The 19433-nt window shown below is 36.0% G+C and overlaps 1 protein-coding gene across 1 annotated transcript; it reads left to right on the top strand.

Moving 5' to 3' along the window:
- The first annotated feature begins 281 nt into the window (after nucleotides 1–281).
- LOC131977975 (atrial natriuretic peptide receptor 2-like) lies at nucleotides 282–18601 on the top strand. The gene is made up of 23 exons (XM_059341461.1): nucleotides 282–400; nucleotides 1006–1096; nucleotides 1642–1774; nucleotides 2962–3085; nucleotides 3883–3987; nucleotides 4720–4822; nucleotides 5628–5773; nucleotides 5860–5932; nucleotides 6840–6978; nucleotides 8633–8719; nucleotides 8806–8949; nucleotides 9543–9664; nucleotides 9891–10035; nucleotides 10752–10800; nucleotides 10872–10979; nucleotides 11152–11271; nucleotides 11466–11559; nucleotides 12018–12105; nucleotides 12312–12451; nucleotides 13545–13697; nucleotides 14773–14871; nucleotides 15925–16016; nucleotides 17651–18601. The coding sequence occupies exons 1-23, from the start codon at nucleotides 356–358 to the stop codon at nucleotides 17750–17752; spliced, it is 2502 nt and encodes an 833-aa protein (XP_059197444.1). The 5' UTR covers nucleotides 282–355; the 3' UTR covers nucleotides 17753–18601.
- The last annotated feature ends 832 nt before the right edge of the window (nucleotides 18602–19433 follow it).

Raw genomic sequence — 19433 nt, 5'->3', positions numbered from 1 at the left:
AAAGAAATAAGAAATAAGACTTACACAGTAATGACAACGCCCTGGTGGTGAGTTCAGGTGCAGCACAGACCTGTGGGTGATTCTGACCTGTAGGACATTGAAGGTGAGCTGAAGCACCTCGTGAACGAGAGCATCATCAAAGAGTGATTGGACAGCCTCTTCAGCTGATTGGAAAATTAGGCACAAGCAAGAGGGTGGGCCTCACTGAGAAAAGGGTGCTTAAGCTTTGTTGAGGTGACTGCACACACACACACACACACACACACACACACACACACACACGCTCATAGAGTTGGTCAGTCATTCAGTCAGTCAGTCAGCCAGAGCGCGTTAAGCCACAACACCAAACCTCCCCATGGCTCTACGGACAGCGACATCCCTGTACCTGTGTTTCCTGCTGGTAAGTTCTCACACAGTGGAGGATTACTAATTATAACAGTACAACAGATTTAATTCCACAGAGGAAACTAATAGCCACAGATGTTTAAGGTTAACCTGTAACTGTGTTATGAGGGCAGAAGTGATGTGTTTTCTGTATTCACACAGAAACAGGAATATTAGCTACAGCGTAAACTGAGTGTGTGATATTCACACTTTCATGTGTTGCTGAGGTACCCTGCTTGCTTTTGTTGTCTTGTCAGAAACACTTGTTGCGGCAGGCATGTGGTCATGGGCTTGTGGCGTTTCTGTGTATTGCTGGGTTACTTGTCAGCTTCTTGTGTGGCTCATATCCTTGATTATAAAACAATCTGCAATCAATCTTGAATAAATGAAAACATTGTGATTCTTACTTACATTTTCTGCCTGTGCTACTGCTGTTGATGTCAGTTGCTTTTTGATTTTCTTTATCATTTTGGCTCAAAACTAACAAAGCTTTACAGATTTGATTTGTGGGTTTAATTCATGAACACATGACAAGTCATGACTCACTGATAAATCATGTTACACTATTCAAATGTGTTTACACGCAACAAAAATGCCTTTACATGCTGTCTTCGCCTGCAGGGAGTACATTGCTGGCATGATCTGGACAACACTGAGTACGACTGTTGGCCGATCAACAGTCCAAATGATTACAACATGATCAGCTGTGGTGGTATGGTTTTTTTTAAAACATTTATTTATTTGTTTGTCTGAGTCGGTCACTGCAGTTATTAGCTGATGTTGAGCTGCTTTGGATGCTTTATGTGTGAATGTTTATTGTAAAAGCAGATGGTTCTGCTCTTGTGACTAAAAATGGAAGTTAGATAGTCTAATCAGTCGTTTTGGCGTTAGTCAGCTATCTTTGGTCGATTAGTCATTTTTAATGCTGAAAGACTTATTTCCGAGAAACTTACGAGCACATCTCTGGTAAAACACAAGATTTAAAGTGATACTTTTGCATGACTCCTTAAGGAGAAACTCAGTTTGATTGACTTGATTAGTCCCTAAATCAGTCAACTAAGAATTTTCAGTGGAGGACAGCCTCAGGAAGGAGAACCATTTACAGCATTTGTTCAGAATTAATTACAGTGACTTAGTAGGTGGGGCTCAAGAGAATTATGTGCAAACACAGTATCCTTTACCACCTGCATATGTACACTGCATATGTACACTGTTGGAATATTAATGTTCAGGTGAAGAACATGTGTGTTGTCACAGGACTGGAAATGGCCTGGGTGCAGCGCCCGCCAGAGAAAATAACCAATGGGAAGGATTTCAATGTCTCGTACACGGTGACGGCTCCAGATTCCTTCTACGAGTACGCAGTCAGGAACAAGATTTTCCAGTTCAGGTGAGTGTGTTGCATAAACACCTGGCATCCACACGTCTGCCTCCCTGCCATACCCTGAATGCAGACACACACACACACAAACAGGCACACAGACACACAGACACATGCAGACACACATATGTCTGAGTTGATAAATCAAGACAAAGAGATTGCTGGGAAATAAATTTGATGAAAAACACTTCACACGATGATTACACAATTACTGAAACATGATTCATGTGTTGTTGCGCATGCACACACACACACACACACACACACACATACAAATAATGATATTTAATCAGTACATTTATTTTGCGTGTAAACTCACATCACACAGTGTCTTAGTGAGCTGAGGGATATAAATTGATAAGATTTTATTGATTATAGTTTCTGCTCATTGCTTATCCGATTCTTCTCTTTTTTGATTCTCTTATTGATTCCTGATCCATTTTCTAGGTGTAAATACGTTTTAATAGTCAATGCCACACTTTTATTATCTCTGAGTATAAACTCCTTGTAGATTAAAGGAGAGAGTACATGTACAGCATTCATTTTTATTCAGATTTTCTGCCCGTGTAGTACCAACATTATTATAAAAGGGCATTTATCCTGGATATCAGACGTGCTGCTCGGTTGGGGAGCAGTGGCACTCCTAGAATTTAAGCCCCTGTCTTATAGAGAGATGTCTCAGCATATCACTGAACTTGAAATGAGTTTACTGACAATACAAACAGCATTATTTTTCTCTTTCTCTGTGAAATGAAGCCAAGCTTTGGACCGTTTTTTCCTCACCACCATGACTCCAGCAGCATAGACGCATGGTTTCAACATCATTGTTTTGCAATGCAATTCTGTCAAAAAAACATGCTGACATCAATTAAATGAACTGATAAGCGCAGAAGCATAAGATTCTGACAGATAAGACAATTTCCCATCCTTACAATGTCTTATATTTTAAGATTGTTTCCATCTCTGTCACTGGTTTCCCAGGGATTTCAATTCTGTAATACATCAATGATGCTATTATCAATCCATTCTCATGGATGTAGCCTTGGCCAGGGGGAGGGGTCGTCAGGTGGTCCCCACTTCTTAAGTTTATGCTCAAAGGAAGGCAAGGTGATCTGAGGTTTTTGTTTGAGCTGCCATTGTAAATAGCATTAGGTGTTAATAACCTTATTTGTCTACCCACCCATGTTTCCTTCCAGTGAAGCGTCAGAGGCAAAGAGGTTCTGTCATGAACACGAGTGCCCTGCAAACTGGAACAGCGCCAACGAACTGAACTGCTGTGTTTATCATGCCAACATCCACTCCTGTCCTCTGGGCCTGATGGTGGGTCACATTCACAGTCACTGTCTCCTCATGTAAAGAAAACTACAGCAGATGAGAATGATCTCTTGGTCACACCAGAGCTGTTGCTTAATTTTTTAAAAATTGTATTTAATTTTATTGTTATTATCAATACTTTTTTTTATTATGTTGGTCTTTATTTTTTACATCTTATGGATTATTAGTTATGGATTCTGTGTATTCCATTCATCTTATTGTTATTTTTATATTAGAATTATTATAATCAAGTTGACTTTTTTCCATTTTATTTTCCATTAATTACGGCATTCTATTCCTGTTTTATTTTCATTCTTTTCTCTATTTTTCATTTTATTTTAAAATAAAGTTAATTTCATTATTATTATTTCTTCTTCTTCTTCTTCTTCTTCTTCTTCTTCTTCTTCTTCTTCTTCTTCTTCTTCTTCTTCTTCTTCTTATTATTATTATTATTATTATTGTAATGTGGGTTTTTATTTCCAATCTTAACTTATGAATTCTGTGTATTTTATTTTCAACTAATTAATATTTTAACATTATTTGAATTGTTATAATCACTTCATTTTTCATTTTATTTTCCATTGTTTTTTTAATTATTATTTTTATTTGTTTTCTTAAATATTAAATGGATGTGTATTTTGCACATATCCTGTAGGACCATCTGATTATTTTATATGCTTTTCATTTAAATATGTCAATATTTTATAAAAACCTTGTACCCTGAATTGCCCAGCACTTATGAAAATAAACTGGGCATGTTTTGAAATAAAACCTCTCCAAACTCTTGTGTTTTCTCATTACAGAAACAAGGTGGGATCTGTGGCCCGTGGATTCCTGACGATGGTGAAATAGTGACTCACACTGTCTCCCAGGCGGGCCAGATGACTCAGAAGTTATGGACTTCAAAGGTGAGAGAACACAAACAAACATGTGTTGAGATTTGGAGAGCAGTTGAAGTATTTCTTAAAGCCCAGTATCCTGTGAATATTTAATTTGATGTGTTGTTTTTACACACAAAGGGAACATCATCCTCAACTATTCACAATAGTAGTCCGTCTCCGTAGTCTGTTCTGATGGAACATCACGATACAACATGGCAGCAGGTTCTAATTAAAAAATGTATATAAAATGAGAAAGAGTATAGAAAGCCACACTTTAGATTATGGTTTATCAAATGAATGGAAGGTAATAAGTACAGAAAACCAAGAAAGAACAAGAATTAATTAATGTATAATACAACTTCATTATTGTGGTTAACATCTGGCAGAATACTCTCTTATATCCCAGATGGATATAGATAGATATAGATTTATCAGGACAAACTAATAAATTCCTTATACAACACATACACACATTTCATATCCACAGCTCTGATTGTTTGGGGTCCATTTTTAAGTCATATTACAGTGACGTAAAGTGTTTTTAAAGATAATAACAATGGTCTAGATAGTTTGCAAAACTGTTTTTCATGCATGCATTTTATTTTATCTGCATCATTTTGTTGTTGTTTTAAGTCCCAATCCACTCAAAACAACAAATTAAACTTAATGATATTGTTGACTGAGACTTGCTAATATACTCACTTATATACAAACTCATACAGTACAAATTCTGTTGTGGTGTTTTCTCATATACTGAAGGTGGTGCTGGTCCATGTGGGAGTCACCTCAGTTATTGCTCATATCAAAATAGGACAGATGCATGCAGCTCTGGAGTCCAAAGTGAATGTTGTCAGTGCTCAAGGTCAGTCTGCTAAGTTTCCATTTGTTGATAAGCTGAATCCTGCAGTACAATGCAGAATAATGTCTCGGCTGCTCAGCCATGATCTGGCATGTATGTATTCATATGGTTCGTTGAGTACAAAACTATATAAATACATTGCTTTAAGAACCAGAAAAAGAAACTTAGGAAACACAGAATTTTTAGCTAAAAGGTAAATTTATGTGTGACCTTGCAGAAGAATAGCCATGTAAAAACAACTGCTTCACTATCAGCAGAGTAACAATAATAAACTTCATTTTGTACTTTCTGGTAGACACCTAGATAGCCAGTACAACCTACTGCCTGCAGGAAAGTTTTTTTTTTTTTTTTTAACCAAAATGTCTACTAATGTATCTGTAAATGTTCTTAAAGCATCATGATCATCTGTGTGAATTTCATTAATTTAACTTAAGTATTTAAGGTTGCTAAACATTTTTCTCAATTTTCTGCTACTTTATACTTTTAGTACATCTAATAAATACATAAGTGATGAAGTGTGAACAATAAACTACACTGTTATAGATTTCGATACAATAGAATAAGTGACCCAGCAGTAAATACAAAAAAAACCCAACAACAACTATTTGTCAATAATTGTAATATTTTTTCTAAAAACACCCATTCTGCATAATGAATACTTTTTGCTCCTGGTACTTTGAGACTTTGACTTGTAAGAAGGCATTTTAACCCTGTGGTTTTTGCTTCTTTCATTTAATTAAACAAGCTGAGTACTTCCTTTGTGTCAGATGGAAACCTAAAATAGAGTGTTTCACTGATTGTGTTTCAGTGTGCGGGGATAAAAAGTGCGAGAAGGAGGAGAACTGTCTGAACTGTCCTGCAGACTGTGGCATCTGCCCCATGTCCATCACTATCAAGGTGGCCATCGGGCTTCCTGTTGCTCTTTTCAGCAGCGGCTTCATCCTAACCATGGTGGTCAGTCTGTGACACACACACACACACACACACACACACAGAAGATGTTTCATGCGCTGATGTTTATCTGAATTCCCTCCCTGCAGTGGCTCCAGTACCAGAAACAGAAGTTGCTCTGGGACGAAAGCTGGATCATTAACTACAAGAGCATAATATTTGGTAAAATGTCTCACGCTGAAGTTGTAAAGATTCTGTTTACACGTGCAGAAAACTTTGCTTTCACAAACACTCTAGACTTTCACTTTCTTCAGTGTGTTCCAGGAATGGATCACTTTCATTTTACTGTTAATGTATCAAAAATATGATTGATTACCTGTTGTGGGAAATGCATTCTCAAATGAACTTTTCTTTCTTTTTTATTGTTAACATGAATTGGCCAAAACTGGAGTCACACTGTCGAAGCTCCTCACACAGTCAGCATAACAGAACTTTCTATCCATGTGGACCAAACTGAATCATTTTTCATTTGGTTTCACACAAAATGCATTCAGTGAACTTTTTTTCAATGATACTCCACCACCCGCAAAGCACTTTACATTTACACATTTTATTTATTTTTATACACCATTTTCAGTGTACCTGTTTAACAAACACATTGAAAGAGAATAATAGCAAATTTCATGCATTTCTGCAGTACCCTAGATATATATACATATATATATATATATATATATGTATGTATATATGGCCAGTGTGTAATGAGCGCCAATATTTACTTTGTGTATTTGTCAATTCTGAAGTGTTGACAGTGTTTTGCCTAGTACTTCTACTACCTACTAGTGTTTTCCCTAGTAGCTTATCTTGAGACATGCATGATGTGCCTTGCTAGTTCAAGTGAGTTTTCATAGGAAAGTTAACTGTTTGGCCAAGATGAATGTTGGTAATTCAGCCTGTATGAAGAGTTTCAGCTTGTTATCAATTGAATAAAACTGTAAAAGTTAATGTCAGAAAGACTGTGTTGGACCTGAATAAAAAAAGCATTCTTATATATAAAAACACAGTAGAATTTCTCGAGACTCTTGTTAAATGAACAGTAAACTGACACTGTGTATCTAATTGACTGCAGTGTGTGACAACGGCCTCAGCAGCATTATCAGCCTGCAGCGCATCAAGAGTATCTCCACCATCAGTCGAACTACTGATGTGACCGTGTGCACCGGAGTCAACACCTCCTTCAAACAAGGCTTCATCCAGCCAGGCATCTAGTGAGTACATTATTGTTTTCCTACATAATATGGACAATACCATATGAATCAGCACTGTACGACAACATCCCTGAAATATTAGCTGAGCAGTAGTAAAGCAGGTCTTTAAAAATAAAAAAATAAGAAAAAACAACAACAAAAGAACTTACTCATCACTACAGTTACAGGGCTATTTACAGTACCACACAATGTTTATTGTGCAAATATTTGTTCACAAGGAGACTGTCTGCCTCAAAACAAGCTCCTAGGCGTAAAACACTGTTAACAATCCTCACACAGAAAGTAAATATTTTCACTCAGAACACACTGACCTGAAAACGCCAACAAAAGGGAGTATTACATACATGATGAACTTTTATCTTAGAATTTTAAAGGTTTTTCACATAAATTGTTATTTCATTATAGAATAATAAAAACACATTAATTATTTAAAAAAGGAACAAGAATTTATCAGAAATGCAACGTTCTTATTTTATATCTCTCCATATCTTTGCATATTTCTTTCTTTCTGGTAGACACCTAGATAGCCAGTACAACCTACTGCCTGCAGGAATAAAACATTTTTTTTTTTTTTAACCAAAATGTCTTCACTAATGTATCTGTAAATGTCCTTAAAGCATCATGATCATCTGTGTCAATTGCACTAATTCAACTCAATTTTCTGCTTCTTTATACTTTTAGTACATCTAATACATACATAAGTGATACAAAGTGTGAACAATAAACTACATTGTTGTAGATTTAGATACAATAGAATAAGTGACCCAGCAGTAAATACAAAAAAACAAACAACAATTTGTCAATAATTATAATATTTTTTCTAAAAACACCCATTCTGCATAATGAATACTTTTTGCTCCTGGTACTTTGAGACTTTGACTTGTAAGAAGGCATTTTAACACTGTGGTTTTTAGTACTTCCTCTGTGATAGATGGAACCTAAAATAGAGAATGTTTCACTGAGGAACAAGAATGTATCAGAAATGCAGCATTCTTATTTAATATCTCTCCATATCTTTGCATATTGTAATTATCTTGTGGAAGAAAAAGGTTGACAAAAAAAACAAAAAACAACAACAACAACCTTATATTCCAGGGCTGCAATCATCATCATCATCATCATCATCATCATCATCATCATCATCATCATCATCATCATCACCATCATCATCATCATCATCATCAGACTATACTGTAAAGTATAATATTCCATATGTCCAGTATATACAGTAAATGTGCAGTATGTATATGTAAGAGGCACAAACTATACTGTAATGATACAATACTGTATAGTAAGTATATAAAACTTAAATAACAATATAGTAGTAATATAGTGTTTTGTATAGATAATAATTTGAATGTAAGGTAAAATAGTAATATGGACATTTAACTACTTTCCATGCATTTATTGACAGTTTACTTACATGAACAGATTGAAAGAAAAAAAGAAACAATTAAAAAATATAGATTATATTATATAAATTCTTATAAAAAGAAAATTATGTAGATACATTGAATTTTCTCGTGACAAAATGCTAGATTTTAACACAGGTTATTTATTTATTATTTTAAAATATATTTTATTTAAAATTGTAAAGAATTTCTTCTTTATTTTCTATTTAATGAAGTTGTTGATGATGTTGACTGTCTTGCAGTGACGGGAGGAGGGTGGCTGTGAAACACATCCAGAATAAACATTTCACGCTTTCTAAAACCATCAGGAAGGAGGTGAAAGAAGTCAGGTGAGGACAAATGATTTTTTTGCTCCAACAATAAAGTCATCTCTGCCAAATTCCTGCAGCATTAGGTAATTGTTCATATTGATTAGGCAACTGGACCACCCCAATCTATGCAAGTTCATTGGTGGTTCCACTGAGGTGCCGTACGTCAGCATCATCACAGAGCACTGCCCCAAAGGAAGTCTGTCTGATGTCCTGCTCAACGACGACATCCCCATCAACTGGGGCTTCAGGTAAGTACAGAAAAAATATTAGGCTACATAAATACATTTTACCCACACAATTTATCTTTTTTCCTTTGTCAAGTAGTGGAATGAAACAAAGTAATTTTACTCAAATACTGAATGAGAATAATGTTGATCAACATGTCCTTTATAACATTAGATCAGTGAGATTGAAAATTGAAAAATTATGAGATTGTAATTGTTACAGCGCCACCTTGAGGTCAATGAATGTCATTTTATGTGCCTGAGTACTGGGGACTAGGAATTTGCAACCGACCTGCCAATTTTGGTGACTTTTGGCTTCATGGCTTTGGCTGCTAAAACACTTTTAGGAGAAAGAAAGAAAGAAAGAAAGAAAGAAAGAAAGAAAATGAGGAAAAAAACATCCCCAATTATGAATAATATATTACATTTCTTCCAGTTCATCCTCCTAAAGCCCACTCACTGGCACCTTAGGTGCACATTTTCCCAACAGACCATAATACAATGCAAGCTATGAGACATATAATATTATATTTTTGTTTTGCGGGTGTGCAATGTGATTTACTATGTGCCCTGGCTTTTACTTTTGATTGAAAACAAATGTTTCATCTTCCATGCAGACTGTCCTTTGCTACCGACATCGCCCGCGGGATGTCTTACCTGCACCAACACAAGGTGTTTCATGGGAGACTTCACTCCAGAAACTGTGTCATCGACGACCGTTGGGTTTGCAAAATCTCAGGTAACAAAATCCTCTGACATAACTTGAATTTCAACGACTGTATGTGATGTGTCACTCACCACGCACAGTTTAAATAACACTATGAAACCAAATCATCTCCCTTCGGGAATCAGTGCACTACGCAGCCACATCCCACACCAGCAGCAGTGTTATTATCAAGGCAAAGTGAAAAACAACCTCCTCCCTCACCATCCTGTCCTCTATATTTTTCTGTGTTTGGCTTCAGATTACGGGCTAACAGCCTACAGGAGGGAGGACTTTGAGGCCATCAGTAATGGCTTCACTTGTGGGGATGTAAACCGTATATACTGCGCCCCCGAGGTCCTGCTGGGAAGCAGCTCCAATATGACGCCAGCAGCAGATGTCTACAGGTGGGATTGAGTGTCACAGTCAGTTAGTTGTTGTCCAAACTGCAAACCTAAAATTCAAATGCTTTGGTTAGAGACTCACTAAAAGATATTAAATTAGATATTTTGCATTCTCACCCCTGGGCTAAAAAGTTAAAATCCTTTTTTTATTTGAATGATCTGTAATTCATTTTCCAGCAAAGCGTGATGATACATGGTATTAACAAACTGAACTTATTGTCTCATAGATACAGTCTAGAACTTTATATGAAGTATATTTTAAACAGCTACCATTAGCCCTGGAGACATGTGACAGGTTTGCTTGTTGTGTGAACTGTCCTGTTTACGGGGACATAAAGGATTTACTTCTCGGTAAAATTGCCTCCATTTCTTTTGGCTGACTATGAAAATCTTGAGTTTTGCTTCAGGAAAGGAACCTTTTTTTTGTAGCAGATTTTATTTGCCAAGCTTGACTGAGAATGCAGAATATTTTGTCTAATAACTTGTTTTTATTACACTTTTAGACCACTACCAGTGTTATTTTTGTGTACTTTGTGACACAATAATAAAGAGTTAAAGCAGTTCCTTTGTGCCAAACACAATTTGATACAGTTAAATCAAAGATTGAGTTATGTTGGACAGAAAAGCATCCTCATATAAAAAGTGCTTAATGTTGAAACTTTGCCCTGGAAAATACATGAAAATAACATCCTTTCTCTGTGTTTCCCTCCTCTCCACAGCTACTCCATGATTCTGGTTGAGATTGCAATTCGCTCTGACCTCATTTCAGTGAGTATGACAGTCTTTTCTGCAGATTACAACCTACAGCTTCCTTTTGATCTTAGCTTTGTAACCAGCAGGACCAAACTGAGGGAGCGAGGATGGATATCTTGTGGCGCCCCCCTCTGCCTGAAGTGAAAGCAGGGAAGGCAGATACTGACTGTCCCAGTCAAGGAGACTACTGTGAGGTCTGTCTCATGGGGAAATTACTGACATATTGAAATATGTACTTACTATGTTCTTGTTGAATTGGCTCTCGAGTTACTAGCTTGAAATGTTTTATTAGTGATACATAAGTCATAGGCAGATTAATGTATGCACATATGAAACAATGAGATTTTTGCTCTTTTCTCTGAGCAGCTTATTAAGAAGTGCTGGTGTCATAATGTCACCATGAGGCCCACATTTGAGCAGGTGAAGAAGATGCTCGACAAAATGAACCCACACAAAGTCAGCCCAGTGGACATGATGATGAACCTGGTAATTTCACACTGAAATATGGTTTTAAAAAATGTAGAATAACTGGTGTAGAGCTACAATAAATCTGAAATGAATAGAACAAGAAATATACCAAACGGCAGTAGTTTAAAGACAAATGCTGACAAAACAATTCAAAATGCTTTTTGTGCGATCTAGATTGTTTTGAGTTTCAAGCCGAGTTTGTTTAACTGCAGATGGGGAAGTACAGCAAACATCTGGAGGCCATAGTGGCTGAGAGGACACAGGACCTTCTTCAAGAGAAACAGAAGACTGATCGGCTGTTATACAGTAAGTCAGGATACAGAGTTACACAGCTCTAATGATGGATCCTTGGCAGAATCCAGCTGTTGACCAAGAACAGTTTTTAGAAATTTGTCAGGCCCAGTTGAAAATGCATTGTACAAAAGAAGAAGAAGAAAAAAGGATTCTGAAATGTTTAGGCTTGGATCACATAATGCAGTTTTAATTTTGATAAGGATCAAACCTTCAGTATATGTTGTTCCTTGTTCTTTGTAGGATTTGGATACATTGTTTCCAAACAAAGCAAAATGGGATTATCTTGATCTCAGAAGAAGGCTGTTTGCTATTCTGGGTGGACTTTTAATACAACATTTGTGTAATGTAATATATAATAAAGTTCATCATTGCCATCTAGTGGTGCAGAAGCAGCACCTTCCTCATTTCTATAAATTGCCCCAAAGACTACAGTATATTTTGACATATAAAATCATAAAATTCCTGTGCAGGTATGTTACCAAAACGGGTGGCTGATGACCTTCGTCAAGGCCGGACAGCAGAAGCTCAGAGCTATTCCAACGCCACCGTCTACTTCAGGTTAGTTCATGCATGGACTTTTCATATTTTAGCGGACATTTGTTCAGTTAAAGACCCTCTGGAGTACAACTAATGTTTCATGACATTGATTCTTGTGGCTCTTTTTCCCCTCTGTACATGGTTATGTTGCATGCAAATTATTCAGGTGTATACATGTAAATCTATAGGTGACTCTAGTAAAACACTTTATTATTATTCTTTGACAGCGATATTGTCGGCTTCACTCAGCTGTCTGGCTCCAGCACTCCCCACCAGGTTGTGAACTTCCTTAACCAGCTCTACACAACCTTTGATGACATTATTGACAATTATGACGTCTACAAAGTGGAGACAATAGGCGATGCTTGTGAGTAAGAATGATAAAGTATGGAAGCCCTAAGAGGCAAGATGAGAAAAGTTGTGGTGATCCATTGTCTGATCTAAATAGTTTTCTGTCCTGTGTTTATGCCTGATGAGCAGATAAAAAAAAATCCTTATTTTTCTTTTATCTGTAAAACAGGTGGGAAGAAAAGGTTTGCTAGGTTAAAAAATATTGTTTTGTCATCATTTTTGTTTGTTGTTGTAGTGCTCATATTGGCCACCAGAGGCCGTAGTGCACTACTACCACATGTTATAAATAGGACTAAATTCATTCATGTTGTCTTCCAGGTGAGTTTAAATTGCTGCTTGCACTCTAATCAAGTATTGTGTCTAAGAAAGTTCTGTTACATCACTGTCACGTCTTTCTCTGGCTAAAAATGTGTTGTTGTTGTTGTTGTTTTTTTGTTTTTACCTTCCTAAGAAAGAAATAAAGAATAATCCTGGCAAAACTTTCTTTTCACCTTGCAAAACTTATATATTTATATGTATTTAAAATACAACTTCAGCTTGAAAATAAGCACAAAAAATTGTTGAGAGGCAGATACACAACTGAAATTGATTACTTAAAAGGCAAAAACAGCTATTGATTTACAATCTACACTGAAAATAATGTTTTTTTTGGCCCTGTAATTGTTATTTCAATCATCTATATAAATTCTACAAAGAAATACGAATTCACTGCTTTTACTTTAAAATAGCAGTTTTTCATGTAGTGCATCTATTAGTGATTGTTTGTTATTATGTGTCCTCAGTTTTGTATATAAATTGAACCATTCGTTCCAAGTAATATTCACTAAACCAGTTAATTGGCTTAATTAGTTGATATTTCCAAGTAAAATGTAATTGAGGGACATGCAATTTACTTGTGTATTTTCATTTTAAAAAGTGGTTCTATTAAATAAATATTACTTAGAAACAGCCGGATTACAAACACTTTCTGTGTGGAAAAACTAAATGTTACTCCATTTTTTTTCAGTGTAAACAGTGTGTTGTGTTTATGTTTTTTTTAATCATTAGTGCATCTCTCTCTTTCCCTTCCTTTATTGTCTCTTGTCATGGAAAACTGGCTTCTCTTCCAGACATGGTGGTCTCTGGGGTCCCTCAAGAAAATGGCATCAATCATGCTGGAGAGATAGCCAGCATGGCTCTTGATCTGGTCAGTGTCTGCCACACTTTCAAGATCCCTCACAAACCCAACACACAGCTGAAGGTACGCGCCGGCATCCACTCAGGTACTGTGGACACCGCACCTGAATCCAGCATCACTTTATCGGTTTACCTCTTTACCTGTGCTGTGCTTTTCCCAGAAGATAATACAACAGATGGAGGACACATTCACAGTTTTACAATGGTCAAAGGTTGCAGAATGCGAGAGTAACCTTAAACAACATATCAAAGCTAAACATTAATGAAATTAAAAGTTACATTTTATGGAGAATTTTAACTTTCAAAGTGTGTATTTCATCAGCAAAGATATTTTATTCCTCTCAATAATGTTTTCCAAATCTTGTCATAAAAAAAGGATAATGCATAAAGATTTATTCTCAACGCATCCACTCTCACTGCTATCCCTTCTGACCTTTATAATGTTTTGTTGTAAGCAAACCCTCCTGTATGCTCGTATCTCTGTTGTTTTTTCCTAATTAATTCTGTTTGGGTCATATTTAAATTGTTTGTCATTGAATTGAAAATGATGTAAATGATTCACTTTATATATGTAAATAATATTTAAATTTCCACAGTGTGCACCACTGTACATTGAGAGTACTAGTGTAGTGCCCGTAGGAAGTATGTATCCGTATAGTGGGAGATTAAGTAGATTTTTCAATTATGGCCAAATAAGGTTGTGTGTGAAAGTGGATGTACAATGAGGTGTAATACTCTTGCGTAGTGTGAATTGTGTTACTGACCAGGTGTAGGCCTATCACACAATGGGGCGGAGCTCCCCTAAAAGGCGTCCGATCAGAAACAGTGACTCAACACGTCCTACGTAAATAATATATATATTTTCAAAAATGAATTCAAAAATCCTCAAAATCCAGGAAGCACACCTTCGTGCCATGCACAAGCCACATATGGAATCTTAAGTCAGTCTGACTAACGGTCAGCGAGATATGCCCTAGACACACACACACACACACACACACACACACACAGACGCTTCTTGCTTTTATAGATAGATGTTAACTGCAGTCAAATTCCATGTTTGTGTACTAATACTTTGCCAATAAATCTGATTCTGATTCTTGTATACAATATTATCCACTCAAAGTGTTGCTTACAATCCCTTCCGTTTTATTCTGCCAGGGCCTGTTGTGGCTGGTGTGGTTGGCACCAAGATGCCTCGCTACTGCCTGTTTGGGGACACGGTCAACACGGCATCTCGCATGGAGTCAACAAGTGAAGGTAATGAAGGATTAGATACACGGCCTTTCATCCAATTAATGTCCCAGAGTGGAACTGTTTGTCTCTCCCAGAGTGGAACTGTTTGGAAATATCAGGTTGTGTTAAGTGTTAAGTGTTAACTGTGAGAGCTTAAACACGACTTCTGTGTGCTCTCTTAATATTGACTGTGGTTGCAGTGTTGTTTTAACTGGGTTCAATATTAGCCTTTGGCCCGGGCTGTAGCTGCTGCTATCGTGCCAAACAGGTTTGTCTCTGTGTTTGCTCACCGTTACAGCACACAGGAGTAACAACATGGAGGTTAGACAATTTGATCACCAAGCAGCTAAAAAACTAAAGACTGAACTAAATGTGAGATAATACATGACCGTGTCATCTCAATAATGTGATTTTTTTTTACTGTACAAAGTACAGTACTCACATTTTGCAAACATACTTTTAGGTCTACATGGAAATATGATAGGGGTCATATACGTTCAAAAATGTGCAAATTACATATCTGGCCTGTGCAGTTTGTCTTACATAATTACAGAGATGCCTTACAGACCTTGTAGTTGTATGTATTTTCTATATGCCACCCAGCATAGCAATACATTTTTTAGTATAGTGGTATGACTTGCACATGTAACAAGAGGTACTGAACATATAGATACAAATTACTCTTTGATTCTGTATGAAGTGACCATACTGTTGACATTCTATATACTGTTAATTATTATGTAATCTATTTTACACTTTACAACTATGTAAGCATAAAGTGTATATATAAGCATAATTGAAAGGCATATATAGTGCATATAACTACTAACTAAACTATAACTACTATCTTACAACACACATGAATATTAATAGATTTGTTTGATACTATACCGGTCAACCACTGCAATTTGGTTTTAATTGATATATTTCTCAATTGCACATGCAGAAAATTTTGCACATAATGATGCACAAAGATCATACAAAAAGTAAAAACAACAATATAAAAATGCTACAATAAATTTCAGGCATGCATTCTTCATATTACTATGCAATATTTCTTTTTAATCATGTCTATAGCTCTGAAGATCCAGGTGAGTGGAACCACAGCTGACCTGCTTCACACACTCAGAGGTTACGTTCTGACATGCAGAGGGACACTTAATGTGAAGGTAATATATCCATGTGTTTATATGTGTTATACACACACACACACACACACACACACACACATAATATAATATATATATAATATATATATATATTATCCTGTGTCGAAGAATATTGAGCTATTATGCTGTTGTAGTAACAATGCAGTATTGTATAGTATTAGGACAAGACTCTTTTATTTTCTATTGCACACATCTCACTGAATCTAATTGTTAAATTGTATCACGTAATACTGACAAGTAAATTGATGTATCACTGGGGCACATCACCCTGCCTCTACCCTAACATTATTATGGAGGGTTGTTCGATGCTACTCTAACCACCACTATGCTATTCCCTGAAGAAATCTTATATAATTGAGTAGATGTTCTTCTGTTGGCCTACTGAATTCAGAGAATTCAGTAATGTTGTTTACTGCAAATTCCTACCCTACCTATGGTATGTACATCAGACACTTTTTTTGTGCCTGTTTTTAGGTGTCAGGAGTGAAAATTAGTCATCATCTACTGTTATTTTGTTTTCAGAATGATGAAGACAATTGGAGAACAATAAGATATAAAACAGGATATAGGCATTAAATGATATTTTCCCCCCTCGCATCCATCACTTTTTTCATCCAAATGATGCACAGATTTTAAGATATTCTATTATCTCAAATGACTTGAAAATAGCTGTTGTAAAAGTGAAAACATGCCCCCAGAAGCCACGAGGTTTGGCCTTAGCCCCAAATGGCTACAGCATGTGGCTCCGTCCCTGTACTGCAATGCAGTTCAACAGCACAAAAAAGACATTGACAGCTAAATCAACACCTATTCAACTTTTTTATTTCATGAATACGATAACCTCATGAGGTCAGGAGCTAATGCTGTATTAGACTGCATTAGTTCAGATTTCAGTGTAGGTTCAAAACTGGCAACTGAGTGTATGTACAAAACACAACAGATTAAAACTAATTATGTTTGGGCGTTCCCGGTGGCACACCTAGTAGAGCGCGTAGCACAGAGGCATTGTCCTTGTAAGCGGGTGGCCCGGGAATCTGACTCGGAGCCCTGTCCTGCATGTCTCCCCCTTCACTCTGTCCTATCAGAAATGGACAAAAAAAACTATAAAAAAAAAAACCCTAACTATGTTTTGTCGCATAAAAGGATGTTTCTACATCTTTAATATTTGCTGTTTAGGAGGTAACTGGTTTTTTTAAAAGCCTAATAGAAAAACAGTTAAAATAATCACATACGAGCTGCCACCTTTGAAAAAGACAAGTGGTTCATGAGGCTGAGATTTGAAAAGATAACAGGAAATTCAAAACTTCCCTCCAAGGGAAAAGAAACTAGGTGTGTCTGGTGTGTATTCCTCTTTCCAAGGAAGTATTCTATCATCCAGTTGTACTTCTATTCACATTGTAACCTAAGACCTTTTGGGTGGTGCCAGTGTGATTATGGGGGAGGGGTTTACTTCTCTGTCCCAGTGGACAGGGTGGCTGACACTTGTGATGTCTTGCTAAGAGGTGGCCTCAGCTGCTGCTCTCTGCCCCCCCATCAAACCCTAATGGCTTTATTTAAAATTCAAAGGAACACATGCTTTGCAATATGACTCTCTACTCTCCCTCTAACCACTCTCTCTCATTTTTCTACGACAGGGAAAAGGGGAGATGAAGACATGGTGGCTTGAAGCAAAGAGAGAGGATTACACAGACCCACTGCTCAGAACATCTGAGCTCCCTGTGCCAGTTAGTGACTAGATGTGACAATAACTGTATGAAACTGGCCAGCTTTTGTGTTGTGTAATTGTGTCCAGTGAGCTACGATGACGTTAATTGTATAGAAACAATGATAGGATGAACTAATAGTTTATCATAAATTGCCATACTGCACTTTAAATACAATAGATGTTACCTACAAAGTGTTCAAAATTGTTCATCATTAGGGCTTTGAGGTTATGACGTTATGATGGCAATAAAATTGTGATTTGTCTGTAATAAGATTGTGCAGAACATGGTCAAGTTTTTTTTAGTTGAGTAAATGATATTTTTTTAAATCACAATTTATTATTTTCCCTTGTATATAGCTTTATTTGTTTTTGTAAAAAAACAATAGAAATAATATAAAAGTAAGGGATTTATTCACTGCCTGAAAATTAAGAAACTTCTTTTATCTTAGATAAATAAAAATCAGCAAAGACCTTGAGATTAAATTCACCTAAATTCAACATTTTGACAGGGAACTGACATCTGAACGGGCCTTTTGCACAGGAAATGCATGTGAGATTGATAAACTTGGTAATGGCCTTTGTCTGTTCTTTTATGACTATTAGGGCCTTGGTATTGCACTCTACTACTATGTTGTTTATCTGCAAATAAAAAACTGAGCTATTATTAATGCTTTTAGTTTACTTGTGCTTTAATTGATGACAAGCAAACTGTTTCATTCAACCTGCCCTGGATTTTTCAAATTATGTAGTTTGCCTTGTTGATGTAGAATAGATTTGATACACAACTGAACTATACACTAACTAATAACTATTACAACTAATGTAGCTGTACAATGAGCTTTTTTTCCTTGTATTGTTCTTAATAACCTACATAAACAATGAAATAAAGATACTCTAAAGTCAATATTTTGTTTTGTTAATTTTGTATTTTGTATTTTTTTGTTGTTGTATTTTATTGCAATAGTATTTTTATTTCTTACTAACTAGCCTAACTTTAGATCAGTTAATTGATTGAAACATTCAACACTTTAAAAAAAAGTTTTGCTCCTATGGCTGGTGTTTCTGAATATAACACAAGTAAAGGCTATTTTATTTTAGTTTGTTAGATAATCATAATCAGAATTCAGAAAGATCTTTATCGTCATTATATTCAATTAAAAGTACATTTTTTATGGCTTCTCTCCATGCATTGAGAAAAAAGAATGTATATAATATTTAAAAAACATAATGCATACACATATAAAAAAGTAATTAAAAAAAGACATTGATACAGAAATGTATTTACACATTTATTTATATTTATATATTTGCAGGTTATTTATAGGGAGGTAGTTGGTGAAAGTTTTTCTTCAAAAATGTATTTTTGTAAATGTTCATGACAGACAGTACAAAGAAAATAATTGAATAAATAAATAAAAATGTTGGTGAAAGTTTGATAAGTAGCTTTTTTCAGTTTTGTGCTTTTTTTGCTGTGGAAGCAGTATCTGATGGTGGAGTGTGTTTATGTTAATCGTAGTCAAAAACATTATGTGATAATACAAAAATAAAAATAAAAACACGGTATTTAAAACAATTAAATTAGCATAATTAAAACGGCTATTTAAAAAAAATGAATTGCCGTAAAAAACACTTGAGATGCCTTACAGCCGGGAGCCAATCATATTGAGCCGTGCTTGGTTGCTAGACAACGAGTCGGCCAATTAGCGTGCTGT

Source organism: Centropristis striata, chromosome 9 (assembly GCF_030273125.1).
Source record: "Centropristis striata isolate RG_2023a ecotype Rhode Island chromosome 9, C.striata_1.0, whole genome shotgun sequence".
Lineage (NCBI taxonomy): Eukaryota > Metazoa > Chordata > Actinopteri > Perciformes > Serranidae > Centropristis > Centropristis striata.
The sequence above is the reverse complement of the archived record's forward strand: the minus strand, read 5'-3'. Positions and strand labels throughout refer to the sequence as shown.